At 35.3% G+C, this 21,371-nt stretch overlaps 1 protein-coding gene across 7 annotated transcripts in view; it reads right to left on the bottom strand.

Annotated features, from left to right (window-relative positions):
- Window positions 1-21,371, bottom strand: part of ARFIP1 (ADP ribosylation factor interacting protein 1) — a 118,877-nt gene that overhangs the window by 43,805 nt on the left and 53,701 nt on the right. For 6 of the 7 annotated variants that reach the window (XM_036887745.2, XM_036887743.2, XM_036887742.2 and 3 more), the window contains 3 exons: window positions 10,495-10,603; window positions 5,599-5,694; window positions 3,702-3,814 (listed from right to left, as the gene is read on the bottom strand). In XM_036887745.2, the coding sequence (XP_036743640.1) occupies window positions 3,702-3,814; window positions 5,599-5,694; window positions 10,495-10,603 (318 nt within the window). The remainder of the gene's footprint in view (window positions 1-3,701; window positions 3,815-5,598; window positions 5,695-10,494; window positions 10,604-21,371) is intronic. The other variant, XM_057495727.1, reaches the window with a different exon arrangement.

Genomic DNA, 21,371 nt, shown 5'->3' with positions numbered 1-21,371 from the left:
ATGGAGGCTTAACAACATGCTCCTAAATAATCAATGGATCAACGACCAAGTTAAAATGGAGATCCAGCAATATATGGAAACAAATAACAACAACAACACAAAGCCCGAACTTCTGTAGGACGCAGCAAAAGTAGTCTTAAGAGTAAAGTATATAGCAATCCAGCATATTTAAAGAAGGAAGAACAATCCCAAATGAATAGTCTAATGCCACAGTTATCGAAATTGGAAAAAGAAGAAATGAGGCCTAAAGTCAGCAGAAGGAGGGACATAATAAAGATCAGAGAAGAAATAAATAAAATTGAGAAGAATAAAACAATAGAAAAAAATCAATGAAACCAAGAGCTGGTCTTTGAGAAAATAAACAAAATAGGGAAGCCTCTAGCCAAACTTATTAAGAGAAAAAGAGAATCAACACACATCAACAGAATCAGAAATGAAAATGGAAAAAATCACGACAGACCCCATAGAAATACAAAGAATTATTAGAGAACACTATGAAAACCTATATGCCAACAAGCTGGAAAACCTAGAAGAAATGGACAACTTCTTAGAAAAATACAACTTTCCAAGACTGACCAACGAAGAAACACAAAATCTAAACAAACCAATTACCAGCAAAGAAATTAAAGCGGTAATCAAAAAACTACCCAGGAACAAAACCCCCAGGCCAGATGGATTTACCTCAGAATTTTATCAGACATACAGAGAAGACATAATAACCATTCTCTTTAAAGTTTTCCAAAAAATAGAAGAGGGGGGAATACTCCCAAACTCATTCTATGAAGCCAACATCACCCTAATACCAAAACCAGGCAAAGACCCCACCAAAAAAGAAAACTACAGACCAATATCCCTGATGAACGTAGATGCAAAAATACTCAACAAAATATTAGCAAACCGAATTCAAAAATACATCAAAAGGATCATACACCATGACTAAGTGGGATTCATCCCAGGGATGCAAGGATGGTACAACATTCGAAAACCCATCAACATCATCCACCACATCAACAAAAAAAGGATAAAAACCACATGATCATCTCCATATATGCTGAAAAAGCATTTGACAAAATTCAACATCCATTCATGATAAAAACTCTCAACAAAATGGGCATAGAGGGCAAGTAACTCAACATAATAAAGGCCATATATGATAAACCCACAGCTAACATTATACTGAACAGAGAGAGGCTGAAAGCTTCTCCATTAAGATCAGGAACAAGACAAGGATGCCCACTTTCCCCACTTTTATTCAACATAGTTCTGGAGGTCCTAGCCATGGCAATCAGACAACACAAAGAAATAAAAGGCATATAAATTGCCAAGGAAGAAGTCAAATTGTCCCTGTTTGCAGATGACATGATACTGTACATAAAAAATCCTAAAGAATCCACTACAAAACTACTAGATCTAATATCTGAATTCAGCAAAGTTGTGGGGTACAAAATTAATACACAGAAATCTGTTGCATTCCTATACACTAACAATGAACTAGCAGAAAGAGAAATCAGGAAAACAATTCCATTCACAGTTGCATCAGAAAGAATAAAATACTTAGGAATAAACCTAACCAAAGAAGTGAAAGACCTATACTCTGAAAACTACAAGACAATCATGAGAGAAATTAAAGAAGATACCAATAAATGGAAACACATTCCATGCCCTTGGATAGGAAGAATTAATATTGTCAAAATGGCCATCCTGCCTAAAGCAATCTAGAGATTCAGTGCAATTCCTATCAAAATACCAACAGCATTCCTCAACAAATTAGAGCAAATAGTTCTAAAATTCATATGGAACCACAAAAGACCCCGAATAGCCAAAGCAATCCTGAGAAGGAAGAATAAAGCGGGGGGAATTACACTCCCTGACTTCAAGCTCTACTACAAAGCCACAGTAATCAAGACAATTTGGTATTGGCACAAGAACAGACCTATAGACCAATGGAACAGACTAGAGAGCCCAGAAATAAACCCAAGCATATATCGTCAATTAATATATGATAAAGTAGCCATGGATATACAATGGGGAAATGACAGCCTCTTCAACAGCTGGTGTTGGCAAAATTGGACAGCTACATGTAAGAGAATGAAACTGGATTATTCTCTAACCCCATACACAAATGTAAACTCAAAATGGTTTAAAGACCTGAATGTAAGTCATGAAATGATAAAACTCCTAGAAGAAAACATAGGCAAAGATATCTTGGGCATAAACATGAGCAACTTCTTCATGAACATATTTCCATGGGCAAGGGAAACAAAAGCAAAAATGAACAAGTGGGACTACATCAAACTAAAAAGCTTCTGTACAGCAAAGGACACCATCACTAGAACAAAAAGACATCCTACAGTATGGGAGAATATATTCATAAATGACATATCCAATAAGGGGTAGACATCCAGATTATATAAAGAGCTCACGCGCCTCAACAAACAAAAAGCAAATAAGCCAATTAAAAAATGGGCAGAGGAGCTGAACAGACAGTTCTCCAAAGAAGAAATTCAGATGACCAACACACACATGAAAAGATGCTCCACATCGCTAATTATCAGAGAAATGCAAATTGGCCAACATCCAAAAAAACAAACAACAACAAATGTTGGCGAGGATTTGGAGAAAGGAAACCATCCTACACTGCTGGGGCGAATGTAAATTAGTTCAACCATTGTGGAAAGCAGTATGGAGGTTCCTCAAAATACTAAAAATAGAAATACCATTTGACCCAGGAACTCTCCACTCCTAGGAATTTACCCCAAGGATGCAGGAGCCCAGTTTGAAAAAGACATATGCACCCCTATGTTTATCACAGCACTATTTACAATAGCCAAGAAATGGAAGCAACCTAAGTGTCCATCAGTAGATGAATGGATAAAGAAGATGTGGTACAAATACACAATGGAATATTCAGCCATAAGAAGAAAACAAATCCTACCATTTGCAACAACATGGATGGAGCTAGAGGGTATTATGCTCAGTGAAATAAGTCAGGTGGAGAAAGACAAGTATCAAATGATTTCACTCACCTGTGGAGTATAAAAGCAAAGAAAAAAACTGAAGGAACAAAACAGCAGCAGACTCACAGAAGCCAAGAATGGGAAAGGGACTGAGGAAGATGGGTGGGAAGGGAGGGATAAGGGGGAAAATGAGGCATCACGATAGCACACAAATGTAGTGGGGGGACACAGGGAAGACAGTATAACACAGAGAAGACAAGTAGTGATTCTATAGCATCTTCCTAGGCTGATGGACAGTGACTCTAATAGGGTATGTGGGGGACTTGATAATAGGGGGAGTTTGGTAACCATAATATTGCTCATGTAATTATACATTAATGATACCAAAATAAAAAAATTAAAAAAACTAAAAATTAAAAAAAAAAAGTCAGAGTGGGAGGACAAACATATCTATAATAGTTCTACAGCTAAATGTGTTCCAAGGTGACACGTTTTTTTCTTTAATTATATGTTATCTATCAATTAACAAGCATTTTAGTAACCTTTTTACTCTCCTGCTCTTCACTTTATAAACTTTTTGCAAAGATCAATAATAAAACAATACTTTATTTTCTAATTGTATTTTTAAGTTTAGATGGCATTATTCTCTCCCATATATTCGAATAATTGCAAATAATAACCTGAGTAACATAAAAATAAAATTCTTAGAGCCAATTAGTGTGGAAACATTAAAAAATTACAAACCTTATAGGTGTTTAGACTCCATTTTCTAACAAGTTCTAACTTTTCCATTGCAGGATTTTTAATTTCATCTGCTAGAATAACCGGTCCACTTTTTGTCTGTGTTCTCTGGCCACCTGCATGATCACAACAAAAGATAAAAACATAAACCAGATAAAGACAGCAGGGAAAGAAAACAAAACATTGATGTTGTTCAAGTTAAACTACTTATGCATTTAAAAATTAAAAGGTTCCCACAAAGTGAAAGACTAGAAGTTCCCGGAATCACTGGGGATATCCCTAACACTTAAAATATATGTTTGTCCATTAAACATACATGTCAACTATTGAACCATTGTGTTGTATACTTGAAACCAATATAAGACTGTCTATCAATAAAAAAAAACCCATGTATGCCAGATGGCTGGTCTTTAAAAAAAAAAATGTTGCAATCAGCCTTCTTTTCTAAATAAACTGCTGTTTACTTCAAGAAAATAAAATTTCCATTATTAATCTTATAACCTAATGACCCTAAAAGAACTGTCAGTAAAAATTTGAAAGGCCACATACTCCTCCCAGTGATCTCCTTTCACTACATTACATAGAACAGAGCAATAATAGAAAGCTACTATAATTTTGGAGGACTTCAAAATATAATTCAAATTTCAACTAGTCATTTAAAATATTTTACCACCAGTATGAAAGGCTGGGCTGGTTAAAACAAGACTTACATTGTACCTTTTTTCTCAAGAGAACCCCCACAAAAAGCTTTAATTAATAAAGGCAGTAAAAAGTCCCGACAATGTATTGCTCTAACATTTAAGAAATGGTGACATAAATGCAAGTCTACAACTATATAGTTTCTAACAGCAAAATATTTTTCACAGAAGAAAATATTTAATAAATGTTTAGGATACTAATGACTTCGGATAGAAACTTTGTATTAATTTTAAAAGAACAATGAAATAAAAGAGGAAATGTTCTAAAATATCGTTTTAGGAAGTCAGAGTCAGCAAAAATTTCTTTTCTCACTCCTATAGGAATATCAGCCTTATCACACAGCTTTACCACAATCTAAGATTGAGGATGGTGTATAAAATCAAACATATTTAAGAATTTACAAAATTCTCACAGAAACAAAATACAAAATGTTAACATTTTACATAAAAAGAATAGGAAGTTCAATTTTTTTCCTGTTTTTATAATCCAGCAATATTAGAGTACAGAGAAAATCCAATGCAAAGAATGATTTTTCCCTAGTGTTTTTCTTTGGGCATAACTGGTAAACTACATAGTATCCTGTTGTAATCTGCAAACTATTTGTAAGATGACGTTGAAACAGGAAGACAAAACCTTTTTCTCTATTGTAACAACTTGGTATGGTGATACCTGGTACCTAGAATTATCATGTATATAAATGTTGAATCACTGTGTTGTACACCTGAAACTAATGTAATGCAATGCTGTTGTCAACTACCCTTCAATAAAAAAAAAACAAAACAAAAAACAACCTTTTTCTCTTAACCCATTCCAAGTAATGAACAGCCCAATTGTTGAAGGATCCTTTTTTGTTTAATGGAAACAACAGAGCGCACAGCTGCGAGTTTAGGATCAAATACGTATACCTATTTTTTCCAGAGCAAAGAAAGGATGATTTAGAATGAATACAATTTTACAATATTTTTCTATCTTTAAGTGAATTAAATTTCATCTTGAGATATAGATACTAACTTTGAAAAGTCAGAAAGATAGGTATGGCTAAAAAGATTATTTCCCTTATTATTAAAAAAAAGCAGCAGCCACCAAGAAAGCCAGAATAACACACACCTAAGAATATAAAGTAAGTGATTATGAAACTGAGCGAATTAGTTTAGCTTCAGCAGTAGCAAGAAGGGCTTTATCCAATCAATGCAGTGAATACCTGCAGGAACAATTAAATCACTTCCTTGTTGAGCCAGTCGACTAGCTGCCACCCTGCTAGGAGACATTACAGATGGCAATGGTGGTGCTGGGGAACCTGGAAAGGGTAGACATTTAACTGTGAAAATCCTTTTTCTCCTCCACATACTGTATATTTTTAGTATAGGTTTACTGACATTTCCTTTAAAACATTAACATGCTGGGATTAAAAGCTGGAATTAATATATTTGCTTCTTGCAGCAATGGACTAGTAATAAATGGATGCTACCAGGCTGAGTTCTTGTATAAATTTTTCATCGAACTATTGAAAACCAAACAAAACACACGGCTACAAGAAGAAACTTGGCAAGATCACATCTATACAGGACTTCACCTGGATTCTCCTAGTTCCAAATCAATTATTACAATGTGATTAAAGTCCTATAGTTGAATGATTAAAATATTTTATAACTTGCTATTCTTACATAGGAAGGAATGCTCTTCAAGTAGAAATTCAAACGTATGGAATAGTATCAAATTTATAATTAAAACTCAGAGAAATGTGAATGAATTGTAGTCTTGACAGGGATTGTAGCCAAACATTTCAAATCATAAATTACCAGTGTAGTCCACAGCTATTCACAGTATGGTGAATGCAAGGCACCTATATCAGTTATGACATCTGGGAGCTCATTAAAAATGCAAAGTCTCAGGCTCTGCCCAGACCTACTGAACCAGAATCTTCACTTTCCCAAGATCCTCAAGTGATTTGTATGTATTTAAAAATGTGACAAGCCATGATGTACAGTGTTATTCTGACTAATCATAAGACTCACTTTTGGAGCTTTTAAAATATATTTGGGACACCATCCAAGACCTACTGATTATTAGAGAAACAGCACCTGTAGGGTTTTGGATTTTTGGTGGCGAGGGTGACAGTTCTAGCTTTTTTATTTGATTTTTCTTTCTTGGTTTTACTTTATTTGACAAAAAATAACTGCGTACACCTAAGATGCAAAATGGGATGCTGTGATACATGTATACATTGTGAAATGATTATCACAATCTAATTAATGTATCTACCACCTCATATAGTTACTTTTTTTTTGTGATGAGAATACTTGTCTTAAATTTCAAGTATACAATATATTATTATTAACTACAGTCATCATGCTGTACAATTAGGCATCTGTAGTTTTTAAAAGCCACTTGAATTATTCTTAAACACAACTAAGTTTGAGAACCAGAAGAAATAACAAAATTTTTAAATGAAATATCACTGAGTTTTAAAGTCTAACTGTGTTTGAAATTCTGGTTCTATTTACCACACAGTATTGGGAACACCCCTACAAATTACTTAAGGTCTCTGAGCATTAGTTATTTACAAAGTAAGGAAAACTGACTACCCAACATTGTTGCTAATGTCCAGCATTAGACCATAGAAAACTATAGCTTCAAGTGCTTTCTTATTTTAAATACTAAGGGCAGTGTATCTTTAAGGGAGTGATAATTAAAAGGGAGTTGAAGAAATTAACATCCTTCCACATTCAGCTGAGACTATTTAAAAATCTGTACAGTACTTTTATTTCAATTATACTCTTTCCTAGTTCTCTAGAAATTGTAATGTATCAAATTTCTAATTAAATTTTTCTAACAGGACAAAATTAACATTAACTTTCCTTAAAATTAGTAACAACTGGTCATCATCATATCCAGATATACAAAGTTCTGGTGCAGAAAAAGTTACCAATTCTAATATGAAAAACCTTAACTGGGAATGGATCTAACATTAAAATCCAAACATGCAATAGACTTCAATAGTTGATGCTACGTTTCAAAGTGAGAGATACCTTTCTTTTTATCCGTTGAGCCATAAAATTCAAAACTGCAAGGCATGGTGGAAATCAACTAGTCTGACTTTAAACTATAGGAGAAATGAGGCTGAGAGAGTTTAAAACAGCTTATTAGAGACTCATATGTTCTGAATTCACACCACAGTATCTCCATTCCTAAACTGAATACAGAAAATACATATCCATAAATTACTTGTTGAGTTGGGAGACATTTTAATAGGCTATTCAATACAATTGCCATTTTAAACAAATTGTACCTCTACTACCCAAGGCACAAGGGTTTCTATTATATAAGGAAGTGTTAATAAAAGATGAGTACTTAGTTCCATTTCTTGATGATCCCAGGAACAGAGTTCTGTTGTTCTAGTTACTACTATTTATTAATCTTGCATAGGAAATAATCCATAACACAACATGAGATGTGTATATGTAAAAAATGATAGAAAAATTTCCAAGCTAAAATAGTAAAAGACATAGTGTTGATGGAACTGGGTACACTTCAGTTTTTCTGCTTTACTTTCAAGGATAATTATCACTTCCATGCACATCTCCGCCTCTTTAAACCTCTAATTTAGACTAAATTAGTTGCTAAAATTATTCACTAACATCCAATAAAAGTACTTCTTAAAAATCCAGGACCTTGTTAATTGACTTAATTTGGGGAATTGGCTATTTCATCATAGTAACAGAAGTCTAGGGATATGAATATATGTATGCAATAGCCAAAAAATAAAACTCAGATACTAGGTACCTTTACACTTACGAGCTTTGATTTACTCATGATTTCCACTATTACTGATTCTGCAATATTATTTGTTAATCAGATATCAATATGTGTTGTTGTTTGGTTGAATTTATGTGTAATTTCTTCTAAATTTGCTTTAGAGATGGAAAAGCAAATGGTTAATACTCTTCTCGCAGTAATTAAGTAATAGAGTCATCATTATTACTCAGTCATTTTTCCAGAGGGCTAACACAGCCTCAACTCCTTTAACATTTTTTCATAAGACTTTCCTAAATTTTAATCATGTTGCTTTTTCTCATGTTCATTCCAATTTATCTACAAATGCCTTAAAACAAGGGCACTTAAGACAACTACAACTTTACAATAAATGTTTAACTGAGTATGGCAGATGATTCTTTTAATATATTGATCAACAATGCAGTTTGTGTTAAAAAATGTTTCATAAAGTCAACCTCAAAGAGGCATTAATTACTGCCATTATCATGAAACATTTCTTTTTCCAGTCTGAAGGGTCAGGATGTATCTATAAATCAAGTGAAACTGGCATTTTCATGCTAAAATGTAGCAGTTTATAATGGCTGGTTGATTTCAATTATTGTATAATACTATTCCACTTAAGGACAAAAAGATTAAACCAAATGCCAACTAAATGATTTCATTGAAAATATTTAAAATATCTTAATAGTAAGAGCATTTTATTCTATGTTGACATTTAAATTTGGAAATTAGAGATTGGTCCAAAATGGTTTGGTCACATTATGTAAAGTAAGCCTTTTAGCTTCAGGCATTTCATAATTTTAGGCACTCACTCAGTCAACCCTTTCAAATTCAAAATAATCTCACTATTGAGATCTTGACACATAAGCTCCCTTTTATAGCTTAATTTTTCTGAACATAAAAATGAAAAAGGGAAAAAAATGGTATCACTAGCTATCCCATTCATTTTATAGCCTAGAGTAGAGGATATTATACTAGATTATCCTAACCGTCTATTTCTAGGACCAATTTAAGATTATATTTCAAAATATAAGTTGTTTTTTAATAAAATACTGGCCATTAATATAATAAAAAATATGGAATTTCATTATCTGCAAGAAGGCTAAGATTGCAGACATGGCAACTTTTTCACTTTGCGTAATGTAATGTTAAAATATACTTCACAACAACTAGAGCTCTTACTTTAGCTATAGCTCTGTCAAGAAAACAATCCATTTTTACATCCAAATGTTTACATGGTTTTACTTTCTTTCACTTATGTGAAAATGAAAAAAAAAACATTAAGAAAAAGTTAATGTAGGCAAGAACATTGAAAAGGGGGGCAACTTTTTCCTTTTTATTAAAAACAGACAAATATATGGAATGTGTGCAATAAAGAGTTAACATAGCAGGTCTAACTGCCTATCCTTAAAAAGATCAGCTTACAAAATTGGCCCTCGGTTTATGTCTAGGAACTTAAGTTTTGGGAAGATACTCTCCATTCTCAGAATGGGAAGACTGGTTCACTATGCCTAAACTGTTTATACAAACAATGGGTTTATGCTAAACACCTGTTTTTCTTCTGGAAGCCCAGAATCTTGGTACATGCTGGACAGAGCTTCCTTATGTGAGCCATCTTCAAAAAAAATCCCCAGGCCCTGAGTTTCTAAGGAGCTTCCCTAGTTAGCCACATTTCACTTATGTTGTTACAGCTCTGCTAGGGGAATTATGTCTGTCCTATTGACTGCACTGGGAGAAGAGCCTTGCAAGCTTGTGCCTAGTTTCCCCCAGCCTTCACCTGGGGCATCCTTTGCCTTTGCTAAATGTGCTTGGTATACTTTCACGGTAATAATCACAGCCTTGAGCATGATGACTACACACTGAGTTCTGGGAGTCCTCTTAGCAAATTAGGAAATCTGAGGGGGATCTCGGAGCCCTCCTATACAGCATGCGTCATAGTAGGAAAGATAAAAGTTTTACTTGCCTTATTGATTTGAAATAGGAAATAAGTATTTATACAAATCAATATTGACTCACAGCCATAAATTTTGTGGTTAAATAAATTTTCATGTTTGGTATAATTTTGAGTTTTTATTTCAGTATTGTAAAGCCAATTCTTAAATAATAATCAGTGAATTACAGTACATAGACCTATTTATATAAAGAAGACAACTAAAACAATTCATAAGTATTTAAATTGAAGAGAAAAAGGGTTATGTTTAAAATCGGTGTTTTAGCATAGAATTAAACGGCTCAACTCTTATGCTTTATTGATGAAGGTAGCACTTGGTGAACTTCTCCTATCTTCCACCCCAGCCATCTTAAAAAATATATGGGCTCTTACCTTGAAATGCTCCTCCTTCAATAACCCCCTCTTTGGTACTGTCAAAGCCATGAGATGTAATTTGGGTTTCTGAGAGACCAAGTCCAGCTGGTAATGAATGCTTCAAATCCTTGGCAATATTTGAATGAAAGAGAAAATCTTTGTATAAAAAATCTCATACCACAAAACAGTTCAGGATAATTGTGTCCTTTTAATCACATCTTAAAACTTTTTTTTCTTACTCTATAGTATTCCCTTATGCTGTCATGGCATTCTACAATGATGTAAAACAGCAGCAAACACAGCAAGATTTGCTATAAGAGGTACAGTGTATGTCAATACTTTTATTATTATAGAAGTAAGCAGCAGGCAGATATTAAAATTCAATTTTCAAATTTCTAATCTACTATCAGGGAAATAACTTTAAAGAACAGAATTAAGATTTTGTTATGTCTAATAACATAACATGTTTTAGAAACATGTTTCTGTTTATTATTATTGTTATAAAAAGCCACATCTAATTTAAAAACTGATTGATATCTAATATAATTATGATGAGTTGGCTAGTGGTCAGTATAAATAAATCATTCACTTGCAAAATTCATTTCCCTTTGATTTCCAAGTTGGCTAGGTAAATAGCGCTTTTCTGGCTTCAATCAGGGTAAGGTAAGGAAATTTCTTGCTATTTAGCTTTATATTAAACACTGATACTAGTTAAACTAATTGCAAATTAGTTTTTAATTGGATCTTAGCTGCAATAAATGTAATATTCGACATTCAGTCTTATAGTTAAAAAAGGGGAGGGGAGAGAAAGCCAAGAAACAGATTTCCAATTAAAACTTTCCTTTCTTCTGGCTTAGGTATGAGAAGTTACTCAATTTTCATAATCAGCACCTATGAATGGATCCTACTGATTTTCCACAATAATGACAAGCTGGTAATGCAGTAAAATATCTTTGAAATCCTTTCCTAATACTTTTCCCCACCAAGTATAGTGCAGTTATAATCCAAAAACTCAGAATTAGCATTTTTGTTTTTCCAATTTGCAAAGTCAAAACTTGATACAGCTCTCATAACTGGTAAGTGTTGAGAAGGGTTTTTCTTGAAAAGCTCATTAATTTTGCCTAGGCAATTTCTGAATTTAGGTAGGGGACCCTGAATTAGTAACTCTTAATGTCAATCCTCATCTTACATGATTTATCAAGCATACTTTGACACAGGTAATTGTTCTCTTTGTTAACACTTTCAACCCCTCTCCCCCGCTTCAGGGCACACCTGACTTTCCTCTCATGTCATCTGTGCTCTACTGTCCCCTTGCAGATTCCCAACCTTCAAATCCTGGAGTGTGCTACAGTTCATTCAGTAAGAGGACTTTTTTCTCCTACACTCACTTCTTGGGTGATCTTATTTATTGATTTTTCTGCCTTTAAAAATCATCTATACATTGACAAAACCCTAATTTATGTGATATATCTGGGCCTCTCTCTTTAGTTACAATATATCTAATTATGTACCATTTCCACTAGGATATCAAATAGACATCTCAAACTTAGTATTTCCAAAACAGATTGATTCCACAGTGAATCTCCACCCTGAACGGACAAAACAAAATACCACCGCCTGTAGTTTTCATTCCTTTCAGTAAAGGGTATCTCTATCATCAAAATCTTAGCAAAAAAAACTTCGGAGTTATCTTTGACTATTCTTTTTCTCTCATGCCCACATCCAAACCGTCAGCAGATCCTATCAGGTTTACCCTCAAAATATATCCAGGATCAAATAAATTCTCACCACCCCCATTGCTACCACCTTGGTCTAAGGCAGCATCGTATTTCACCTGAATTACTCTAAGAACTTCCCAACTGGTCTCCCTGCTTCAGTTCATGGCACACACCTCTAACTCCACACATCAACCAAAGTCATTCCCTATACAAAACTCTCCAAAAGCCTCCAAGCTCACTTGAAGGAAAACCCATACTATTAAATGCTCTCAAGTCATTACATGGTTTTTGACCTCATCTCCTACTAGCCCGAGCCTTGCAGTTACAGTTTCTTCAAAAACATTCAATCTTCCTCTGTTTCAGGGTCTTTGTACTTGCTGCTTTTTCTTCCTGAATGCTCTTCTACCAGAAATCCACAGGGCTTGCTCCCTTAGTCAGAGGCTCCCCAGCTCCCCGCCACCAATGGATGAAATCACAGCTCCCACACCTGGAACTCCCTATTCTGTTTACGTTTTAGTCTTCTCATAGGTTATCACTAAGTAACATGTCATGTATATATTTGCTTATTTTTGTCTCCCCTCACTATATACTGTAAGCTTCATGAGAGCAGGGATGTTGCCTATTTTATTTCCTACTATACATTTACCACTTGAAACAGTGCTTGAGATGTAGTAGATATTCAATAGATAGTTACTGAATGAACAAATAAATGAATTTGTTGAGTGAACTAAAGGATTATGACTCAACACTATATAGATTAAGAAGCTGCTAGGCAGTAGATGTATTTTTTATTTTAACTTAATGACTATTTACTTACTCTTGCTATATGTTAGATTTTCTGGGCAAAGAAAAAGATAAGATAGTGTACAGTCCTTGCCTCACTGGACAGACAAGATATACAAACATTAACATAAAAGTTGAGCTTGGTGCCAGAGTAAGACAATAAGTGGTAGAGGAATTCAGAATAGGGACTAAGTCCATTAGAACCAAATGGGAAAGGTGAAAGTACTGCTTGAACTATGGAACACAAAGAATTTATTCATTGAATCAACATTTAATGAGCACCAACTGCATGTCAGCCACCACTCTAAACACTAGAGAGAGAGCAGTGTAGGAAAAATACAGTTTCTGCCCATACTAGACTCACATTAGGCTGCATGGAGGAAGAGACTGATAGTAAATAAGTACATGTTATGTCGGGTAATAGCAAGTGTTGTAAATAAATCATAAATACTAAATAAGTTTTTTTTTCCCTCCTCCAAGGCTGGATAAGAGGGATACAGAGTGACAGGCAGTGGTTCTACTTTAGGTGGCATATTCAGGGAGGTCTCTCTGAGGAGGTAAAATGTAGACAGAACCTTGAACAAAGTGAGGGAGTGAGCCATGTAGCTATGCAGGGAAAGAACAAGGACTTAAGTTATGTTCTGTTTCTTAACTGAATGGAAGACACACAGAAATTCACTGCACTGTCAACTTATTTCATTAAAATAAAATTCATATGCCATAAAATTAACCCTTTTAAAGTTTACAGCGCAGTGGTTTTTAGTCTATTCTTAGTTGTGTCTCCATCACCATTAATTTTAGTATATTTTCATCAGCCCAAAAAGGAACTGTGAATCCTAGAAGTCACTCCCCATTTCTACCTTTTCCCAGCCTGTGACAATCACTAACCAACTTCCTGTTTCTATGGATTTGCTTACTCTGCACAGTGATATAAATGTAGTCATATCTGTCTGAAAGGTTCCTTCACATTGTAGCATATATCAGTAGTTAATTTTTTAAAGTATTGTTGATATACAATCTTATATTCCTTTCAATATATAATGCAATGTTTCAACAGTTACCTAAATTATTACATCCTCACCCCCTCTAGTATAGTCACTATCAAAACAATAAGGTATTACAGAATCATTAACTGTATTCAATGTGCTGTACTACTGTCCCCATGACCAACTTATATTGTAATTGCAAATTATTGTGCCACTTTATCTCCTTCCCCCCTTCCCCCTGGTAATCACTAGTCCCTTCTCAGTGTCTATGAATCTACTGCTATTTTGTTCCTTCTGTTTTGCTTTGTTTTTATACTCCACAAATAAGTGTTGTCACAAATGGCAGGATTTCTTCTCTTTTTATGGCTGAAGAGTGTTCCACTGTATCTATGTACCACATCTTCTTTACCCATTCATCTACTGGCGGACACTTAGGTTGCTTCCATATCTTGGCTATTGCAAACAGTGCGGCAATAAACATAGGGGTGCATGTCTTTTTGAATCAGGGACTTTGTTTTTTTCAGGTAAATTCCCAGGATTGGAATTACTGGGTCAAATGGTATTTCTATTTAGTTTTTTGAGGAGCCTCCGTATAGTTTTCCACAATGACTGCATCAATTTACATTCCCACCAACAGTGTAGGAAGGGTCCCAATTCTCCACATCCAAATAGTGAAGTTTGTAGTTCACTGTTAGCAATGTGGAGAATCTTTTCAAGTACCTGTTGGCCATCTGTATTTCTTCTTTGAAGATGTGTCTGTTCAGGTTCTTCACCCATTTCTTAATCAGGTTATTTGTTCTTTGGGTGTTGAGGAGTATGAATTCTTTATATATTTTGGATGTTAATCCCTTACCAGATGAGTCATTTATGAATATACTCTCCCCTACTGTAGGATGCCTTTTTGTTCTGCTGATGGTGTCCTTTGCTGTACAGAAGCTTTTTAGTTTGATGTAGTCCCACTTGTTCGTTATTTTGTTTCCCTTGCCAGAGGAGATGTGTCCAGGGAAAAGTTGCTCATGCTTATACTCGAGATTTTTACCTATGTTTTCTTTTAAGAGTTTTATGGTTTCACGACTTACATTCAGGTCTTTGATCCATTTAGAGTTTACTTTTGTGTATTCATTTTGAGAATAATCCAGTTTCATTCTCTTACATGTAGCTGTCCAATTTTGCCAACACCAGTTGTTGAAGAGGCTTTCTTTTCCCCATTGTATATCCATGGCTCCTTTATTGTACAGTAATTGGCGATTTATGCATGGGTTTAAACCTGGCTCTCTATTCTATTCCATTGTTCTGTGGGTCTGTTCTTGGACAAGTACCAAATTGTTTTGATTACTGTGGCTTTATCCTAGAGCTTGAAGTCAGGAAGCATAATCCCCCAGCTTTGTTCTTCTTTCTCAGGATTTATTTGGCTATTCAGGGTCTTTTGTGGTTCCATATGAATTTTAGAACTATTTGTTCTAGTTCATTGAAGAATGCTGTTGGTAATTTGATAGGGATTGCATTGACTCTATAAATTATTTTGGGCATTTATTGGTGTCTTCTTTAATTTCTCTAGAGTGTCTTACAAGTTTTCAGAGTAAAGGTCTTTCACCACCTTGGTTAGGTTTATTCCTAGGTATTTTATACTTTTTGATACAACTGTAAATGGAGTTGTTTTCCTGATTTCTCTTTCTGCTAGTTCGTTGTTAGTGTATAGAAATGCAATAGGTTTCTGTGTATTAATTTTGTATCTTGCAACTTTGTTGAATTCAGTTATTAGTTCTAATAGTTTTTTGGTGGAGTCTTTAGGGTTTTCTATGTAAAATATCATGTAATCTGCAAATAGTGACAGTTTAACTTTTTTCCTTACCCATTTGGATGCCTTTTCTCTCTTTGTGTTGTCTGATTGCCTATGTTGAATAAAAGTGGCTAGAGTGGGCATCCTTGTCTTGTTCCCAATCTTAGAGGAAAAGCTTTCAGTTTTTTGCAATTAAGTATGATGTTGGCTGTGGGTTTGTCATATACAGTCTTTATTATGTTGATGTACATACGCTCTATACCCAGTTTGTTAAATTTTTATCATGAATGGATGTTGAATTTTGTCAAATGCTTTTTCAACATCTATTTAGACAATCATGTGATTTTTGTCCTTTTCGTTAATGTGATGTATGGTATTGACTGATTTACAAATATTGTACCATCCTTGCATCCCTGGAATAAATTCCACTTGATCATGATGGATGATCTTTTTGATATATTTTTGAATTTAGTTTGCTAATATTTTGTTGAGGATTTTTGCATCTATGTTCATCAGGGATATTGGTCTATAAGTTTCTTATTTTGTTGTGTCTTTGTCTGGTTTTGTTACTGGGCTGATCTCATAGAATGAGTTTGGGAGTATTCCCTCCTCTTCTACTTTTTGGAATACTTTAAGAAGGATGGGTATTAGCTCTTCTTTAAATGTTTGCTAAAATTCAGTCATGAATCCATGTGGACCTGTGATTTTGTTTTTAGGTAGTTTTTTGATTACCAATTCAATTTCATTGGTGGCAATTGGTCTGTTCAGATTTTCTGCTTCATCCTGGGTCAGTCTTGGAAGGTTTTATTTTTCTAGGAAGTTGTCCATTTCTTCTAGGTTGTCCAATATATTGGCATGTAACTTTTCATAGTATTTTCTAATAATTATTTGTATTTCTGTGGTGTCCATTGTGATTATTCCTTCTATTTCTGCTTTTGTTTATGTGTGTACACTCTCTTTTTTTCTTGATATGTCTGGCTAGGGGGTTTATCTATTTTGTCTATTTTCTCAAAGAACCAGCTCCTAGTTTCATTGATTTTTTCTATTGTTTAATTCTTCTCATTTTATTTGCTTTTGCTCTGATCTTTATTATGTCCCTCTTTCTACTAACTTTGGGCCTCACTTGTTCTTCTTTATCTAGTTTCTTTAATTGTGAGTTTATACTGTTTATTTAGGATTGTTCTTCTTTTTTGAGGTAAGCCTGTATTGCTATGTACTTTCCTCACAGAACTGCCTTTGCTGCATCCCACAGGTTTTGGGTTGTGGAGTTTTTTTCATTAATCTCCATGTATTGCTTGATTTCTGTTTTAATTTGGTAATTGATTGACTAATTATTTAGAAGTGTTGTTCAGCTTCCATGTGTTTGTAGGCTTTTATGTTTTCTTCATGTCATTTATTTCTAATTTCATACCTTTGTGGTCTGAGAAGCTGCTTGATAAATTTCAGTCTTTCTGAATTTATTGAGGCTCTTTCTGTGGCTTAGTATGTGATCTCTTCTGAAAAACATTCCAAATACACTTGAGAAGAATGTGTATACTGCTGCTTTTGGGCGGAATTGTCTATAGATATCTGTTAAGTCCATCTGATCTAATGTCTTGTTCAGTGCCTCTGTTTTCTTATTTTCTGTTTGATCTGCCTATTGATGTGAGTGGTATGTTAAAGTCTCCTAAAATGAATGTGCTGAGGTCTATTTTCCCCTTTAATTCAGTATCTTGCTTTTTATATTTAGGTACTCCTATATTGGGTGAATAGATATTTATAATGGTTATATCCTCATTACCTTCTCTGTTTTGAAATCCATTTTGTCTAAGTACTGCTACTCCTGCTTTTTTCTCCCTATTATTTACATAAAACTTTTTTTTTCCATTGCTTCACTTTTAGTCTGTATTATGTCTTTGTGTCTGAAATGAGTCTCTTTAAGGCAGCATATAGATTGGTCTTGTTTCCTTACCCTTTCTGCCACTCTATGTCTCTTGATAGGTTCATTCAGTCTATTTACATTTAAGGTGATTATTGATAGATATGTACTTATTGACATTTTATTAACTGTTTTCTGGTTGTTTCTATCTCTCTTCTTTGATCCTTTTTTCCTCTCTTACACTCTTCTCTTGTTATTTGATGGATGTCTTTAGTGTTGTGATTGGATCTTGCTTCTCTCTCTCTTTTTTTGTGTATCTATTGTGGGCTTTAGTTTTGTGGTTACCAAAGGTTCAAGGACAGCTTCCTTACTATACAACAGTCTAAAATTGCTGATTACTCTATTTCAAACACAATCTAAAGGTATTTTCTTCTTCTTCTTCCTCCTCCTCCACACTTTATGTATTAGATATCATAATCTGCACTTTTTGTGTATCCCTTGACTGATTTTGTGAGTAGTTGATTTTGCTTCTTTTGTTTTGATTTCTTACTTGCTTGGTAATTAATTGGTCTACTACCTTTACTTTGGGTTTATTTTCACTAGTGAAAGCTATTTAGCCTAGGAACATTTCCATCTACAGCAGACTCTTTAACATATCCTGTAGGGCTACCTCAGTGGTGGTGAATTCCTTCAACTTTTATTTATCTGAAAATTGTTTAATCCCTGCTTCAAACTTAAATCATAATCTTGCCAGGTAGTGTATTCTTAGTTGGAGGTCCTTCTGTCTCATTAAATATATCATGCCACTCCCTTCTGACTTGTAAAGTTTCTGCTAAGAAGTCTGATGATAGCCTGATGGAGTTTCCTTTATAAGCAACCTTTTTCTCTCTCTGGCTGTTTTCAGTACTCTCTCTTTATCCTTGATCTTTCCCATTTTAATTATTATATGTCTTGGTGTTGTTTTCCTGGTGTTCCTTTTGTGCTTCCATGACCTGAGTGTCTATTTCCTTCCCCAGACTGAAGAAATTTTCAACAATTATTTCATCAAAGGAGACTTTCTATCCCTTTGTCTCCCTTGTCTCCTTCGGTACCCCTATTATGAAAATTGTTCCATTTGGGTTGGTCACACAGCTCTCTTATTCTTCTTTCATTCCTAGAGATCCTTTTTTCTCTGTTTTTTCAGCAGCTTCATTGTTTTCCTGTTCCAATTTCCATATCATTTACTTCTTCAACCTGTGATCATCTGCTATTAAATTCCTCCATTGTATGTTTCATTTCATATACTATAGTCCTCTGCTCCAAGGGGCTCTTTTGAAGGTCTTCTATCTTTTTGTTGAAGTCCTCCCTGAGTTTTTGAATATTTTCCTGTAGATCCCTAAACATGCTTAGGACTTTTACTTTGAAGTCTTTATAAAGAGGATTGGTAATTTCTGTTTTATTCAGCCCTCTTTCTGGTGTTCTGTCTTTTACTTTTGTTTGGAACATATTCCTCTGCCTCCTCATTTTGCCAGGGTTTCTATGTTTATTCCTATGGAGTAATAACTTAATGAAGCACGTGCCCTCTAGTGTCCAGAAGCTCAAGACTCTTTACTTTCTAGTGTGGGAGCCCCAGCTGTTGATGTGCAGTAGGCAGGGCCGCCTTTCTGTCTGGTTTGTAGTAGTCTGTTTCTAGGTGGGCGGTGTACTTCGGCCATGCCTCTGTGATCAGCACAGAAGTATCTGCTGGAGTTGCTCTCAGTGGGGCTGCCCTTCACCTGGCCTGCAGCAATGGCGGGGGCTGCAAACACCTAGGACCTGGCACCTGTGGGGAAGAAGGAGCTCCGGGGGCTGGCTCCCACAGGCACCTCCCCAGGCCAAAATGGTGCCAAGAACGCTGGGAGGGCCTCCCTCTGCTTTCCCAGCAGTGAAGTCTGACACTCCCGCCTGGCCAAGTGGGGTGTCTGCCAGCTGTGTGTGCAGGGTGAGACTCAGAGCTGTGTTACCAGCAGAGGATGGAGCACTTGGGACTCCCAAGAGCTCCTGATCTGCTGGGGAAGTATTGTTCACCCGCCCTTTCTCCTGAGAAGAGAGCTCCTTCTAACACTTGTCCCTCTGGCTCCCCTCCCACTGCTGGGAAGTCTTTCAAACTGCCCTTTGTTTTTATCTTAGTGGGGCTGGTACAGCATGCCTGTTCTCCACAAGCAACTGGAATCTCAGCCTCCCAGAATGTTCTGCCTTTGTTGTCCAGCCCCACCAATCACCAGAGCACCATGTAATGGTGGGCTCCTACTCCCGGAGCAGATCTCCAGGGCCATGTTTTCAGCCATCCAGGGCTCCTACCCGCTCCGTGCTCTGTTCCTTTTTCTCCCTCCTATGGGCTGGGAAGGAGGGAAGGTTTGGGTCCCATCTCAGCTCTGACGCTTTACCATTTTCTGTGAGGTCTTCTCTTCTTCTCTAGAAGTAGGTAGTCAGTTTTGCAGTTTTCAGGTTGTTTTCAGGTGTAGTATTTGCTGTATTTTCATGTTTTATGTTTTTTGGGAGGAGGTTTCATTCCTACTCCGCCATCTTTTTGTCCACCTCCCCAGTTCATTTTTTTTTATAGTTGAGTAATATTCCATTTTATGGATCTACTACAATTTATCTATTTATCAGCTGATGAACACTTGGGTTGTTTCCACTTTTTGACTATTATGAATAATGTTGCTATGAACATTAGTGTGCCTGTTTTTAGCTGGGTTACACGGTAACTCAACGTTTAATCTTTTGAGGAATTGTCAGCCCACCTTCTATAAGGGCTGCACTATTTCACATTTCCAAAAGCAATGTACCAAGGTTCTTAATTTCTCCACAACCTTGCCAGCACTTGTTATATCTGTCTTTTTGATTACTGCCATCCTAGCAGGTATGAAGTAGTACCGTATTATACCGTTGAATTTGCATTTCCCTGATGACTGATGAAGCAATTTTTCATGTCCTTATTGGCCATTTGTACGTCTTCTTTTGAAAAATGTCTATTCAAATCTTTTGCTCTATTTTTAATTGGGTCATTTGTCACTTTACTGTTGAGTTGTAAGGTACAGATCTATTTTATCAGATACATGACTATAAATATTTTTTCCCATTTTGTGGGCTGTCTTTTCACTTTCTTCATGGTGTTCTTTGAAGTACAAAAGTTTTAAATTTTGATTAAGTTCAATTTATCTTTTTTTTCTTTTGTTGCTTGTGCTTCTGGTGCCATATCTAAGAAATCAAGTGTCTGACCCAAGACAGTGAAGACTCACACCTATGTTTTTAAGAGTTTTATAGTTTTATTGTCTTACATTTAAGTCTTTTGAGTAAATTTTTGAGTATCATGTGAGGTCTGAGGCCATCTTCATTTCTTTGCATATGGATATACAATTGTTCCAGCACCATGTGTTGAAGATTCTTTCCACATTGAAAACTATCTTGGTAGCCTTGCTGAAACTCAACTGATCATAAAGGCCTATCTCTGTATTCTCAATTCTGTTCCAACGATCTATATGTTTTCCTTATGCTAGTTCTATACTGTTTTGAATATTGTTGTTTTGTAGTAGTTTTAAATGGAAAGCAGTGAGTCCTACAACTCTGTTCCCTTTTCAAAATTTTTGGTTCTTCTGGATACCCTGCATTTACATATAATCAGTTTGTCAATTTCTACAAAAAAGCCAACAAGGATTTTGATAGAGATTATGTTGAATCTGATCAGCCTGTAAAGCACTGCCATCTTAACAAATTAACTGATCCATGAGTATGAGATGTCCTTTCATTTA

This window comes from Manis pentadactyla, chromosome 1 (genome assembly GCF_030020395.1).
Source record: "Manis pentadactyla isolate mManPen7 chromosome 1, mManPen7.hap1, whole genome shotgun sequence".
NCBI classification, from domain to species: domain Eukaryota; kingdom Metazoa; phylum Chordata; class Mammalia; order Pholidota; family Manidae; genus Manis; species Manis pentadactyla.
Note: the sequence above shows the minus strand (reverse complement) of the source record. Positions and strands in the feature narration are given on the sequence as shown.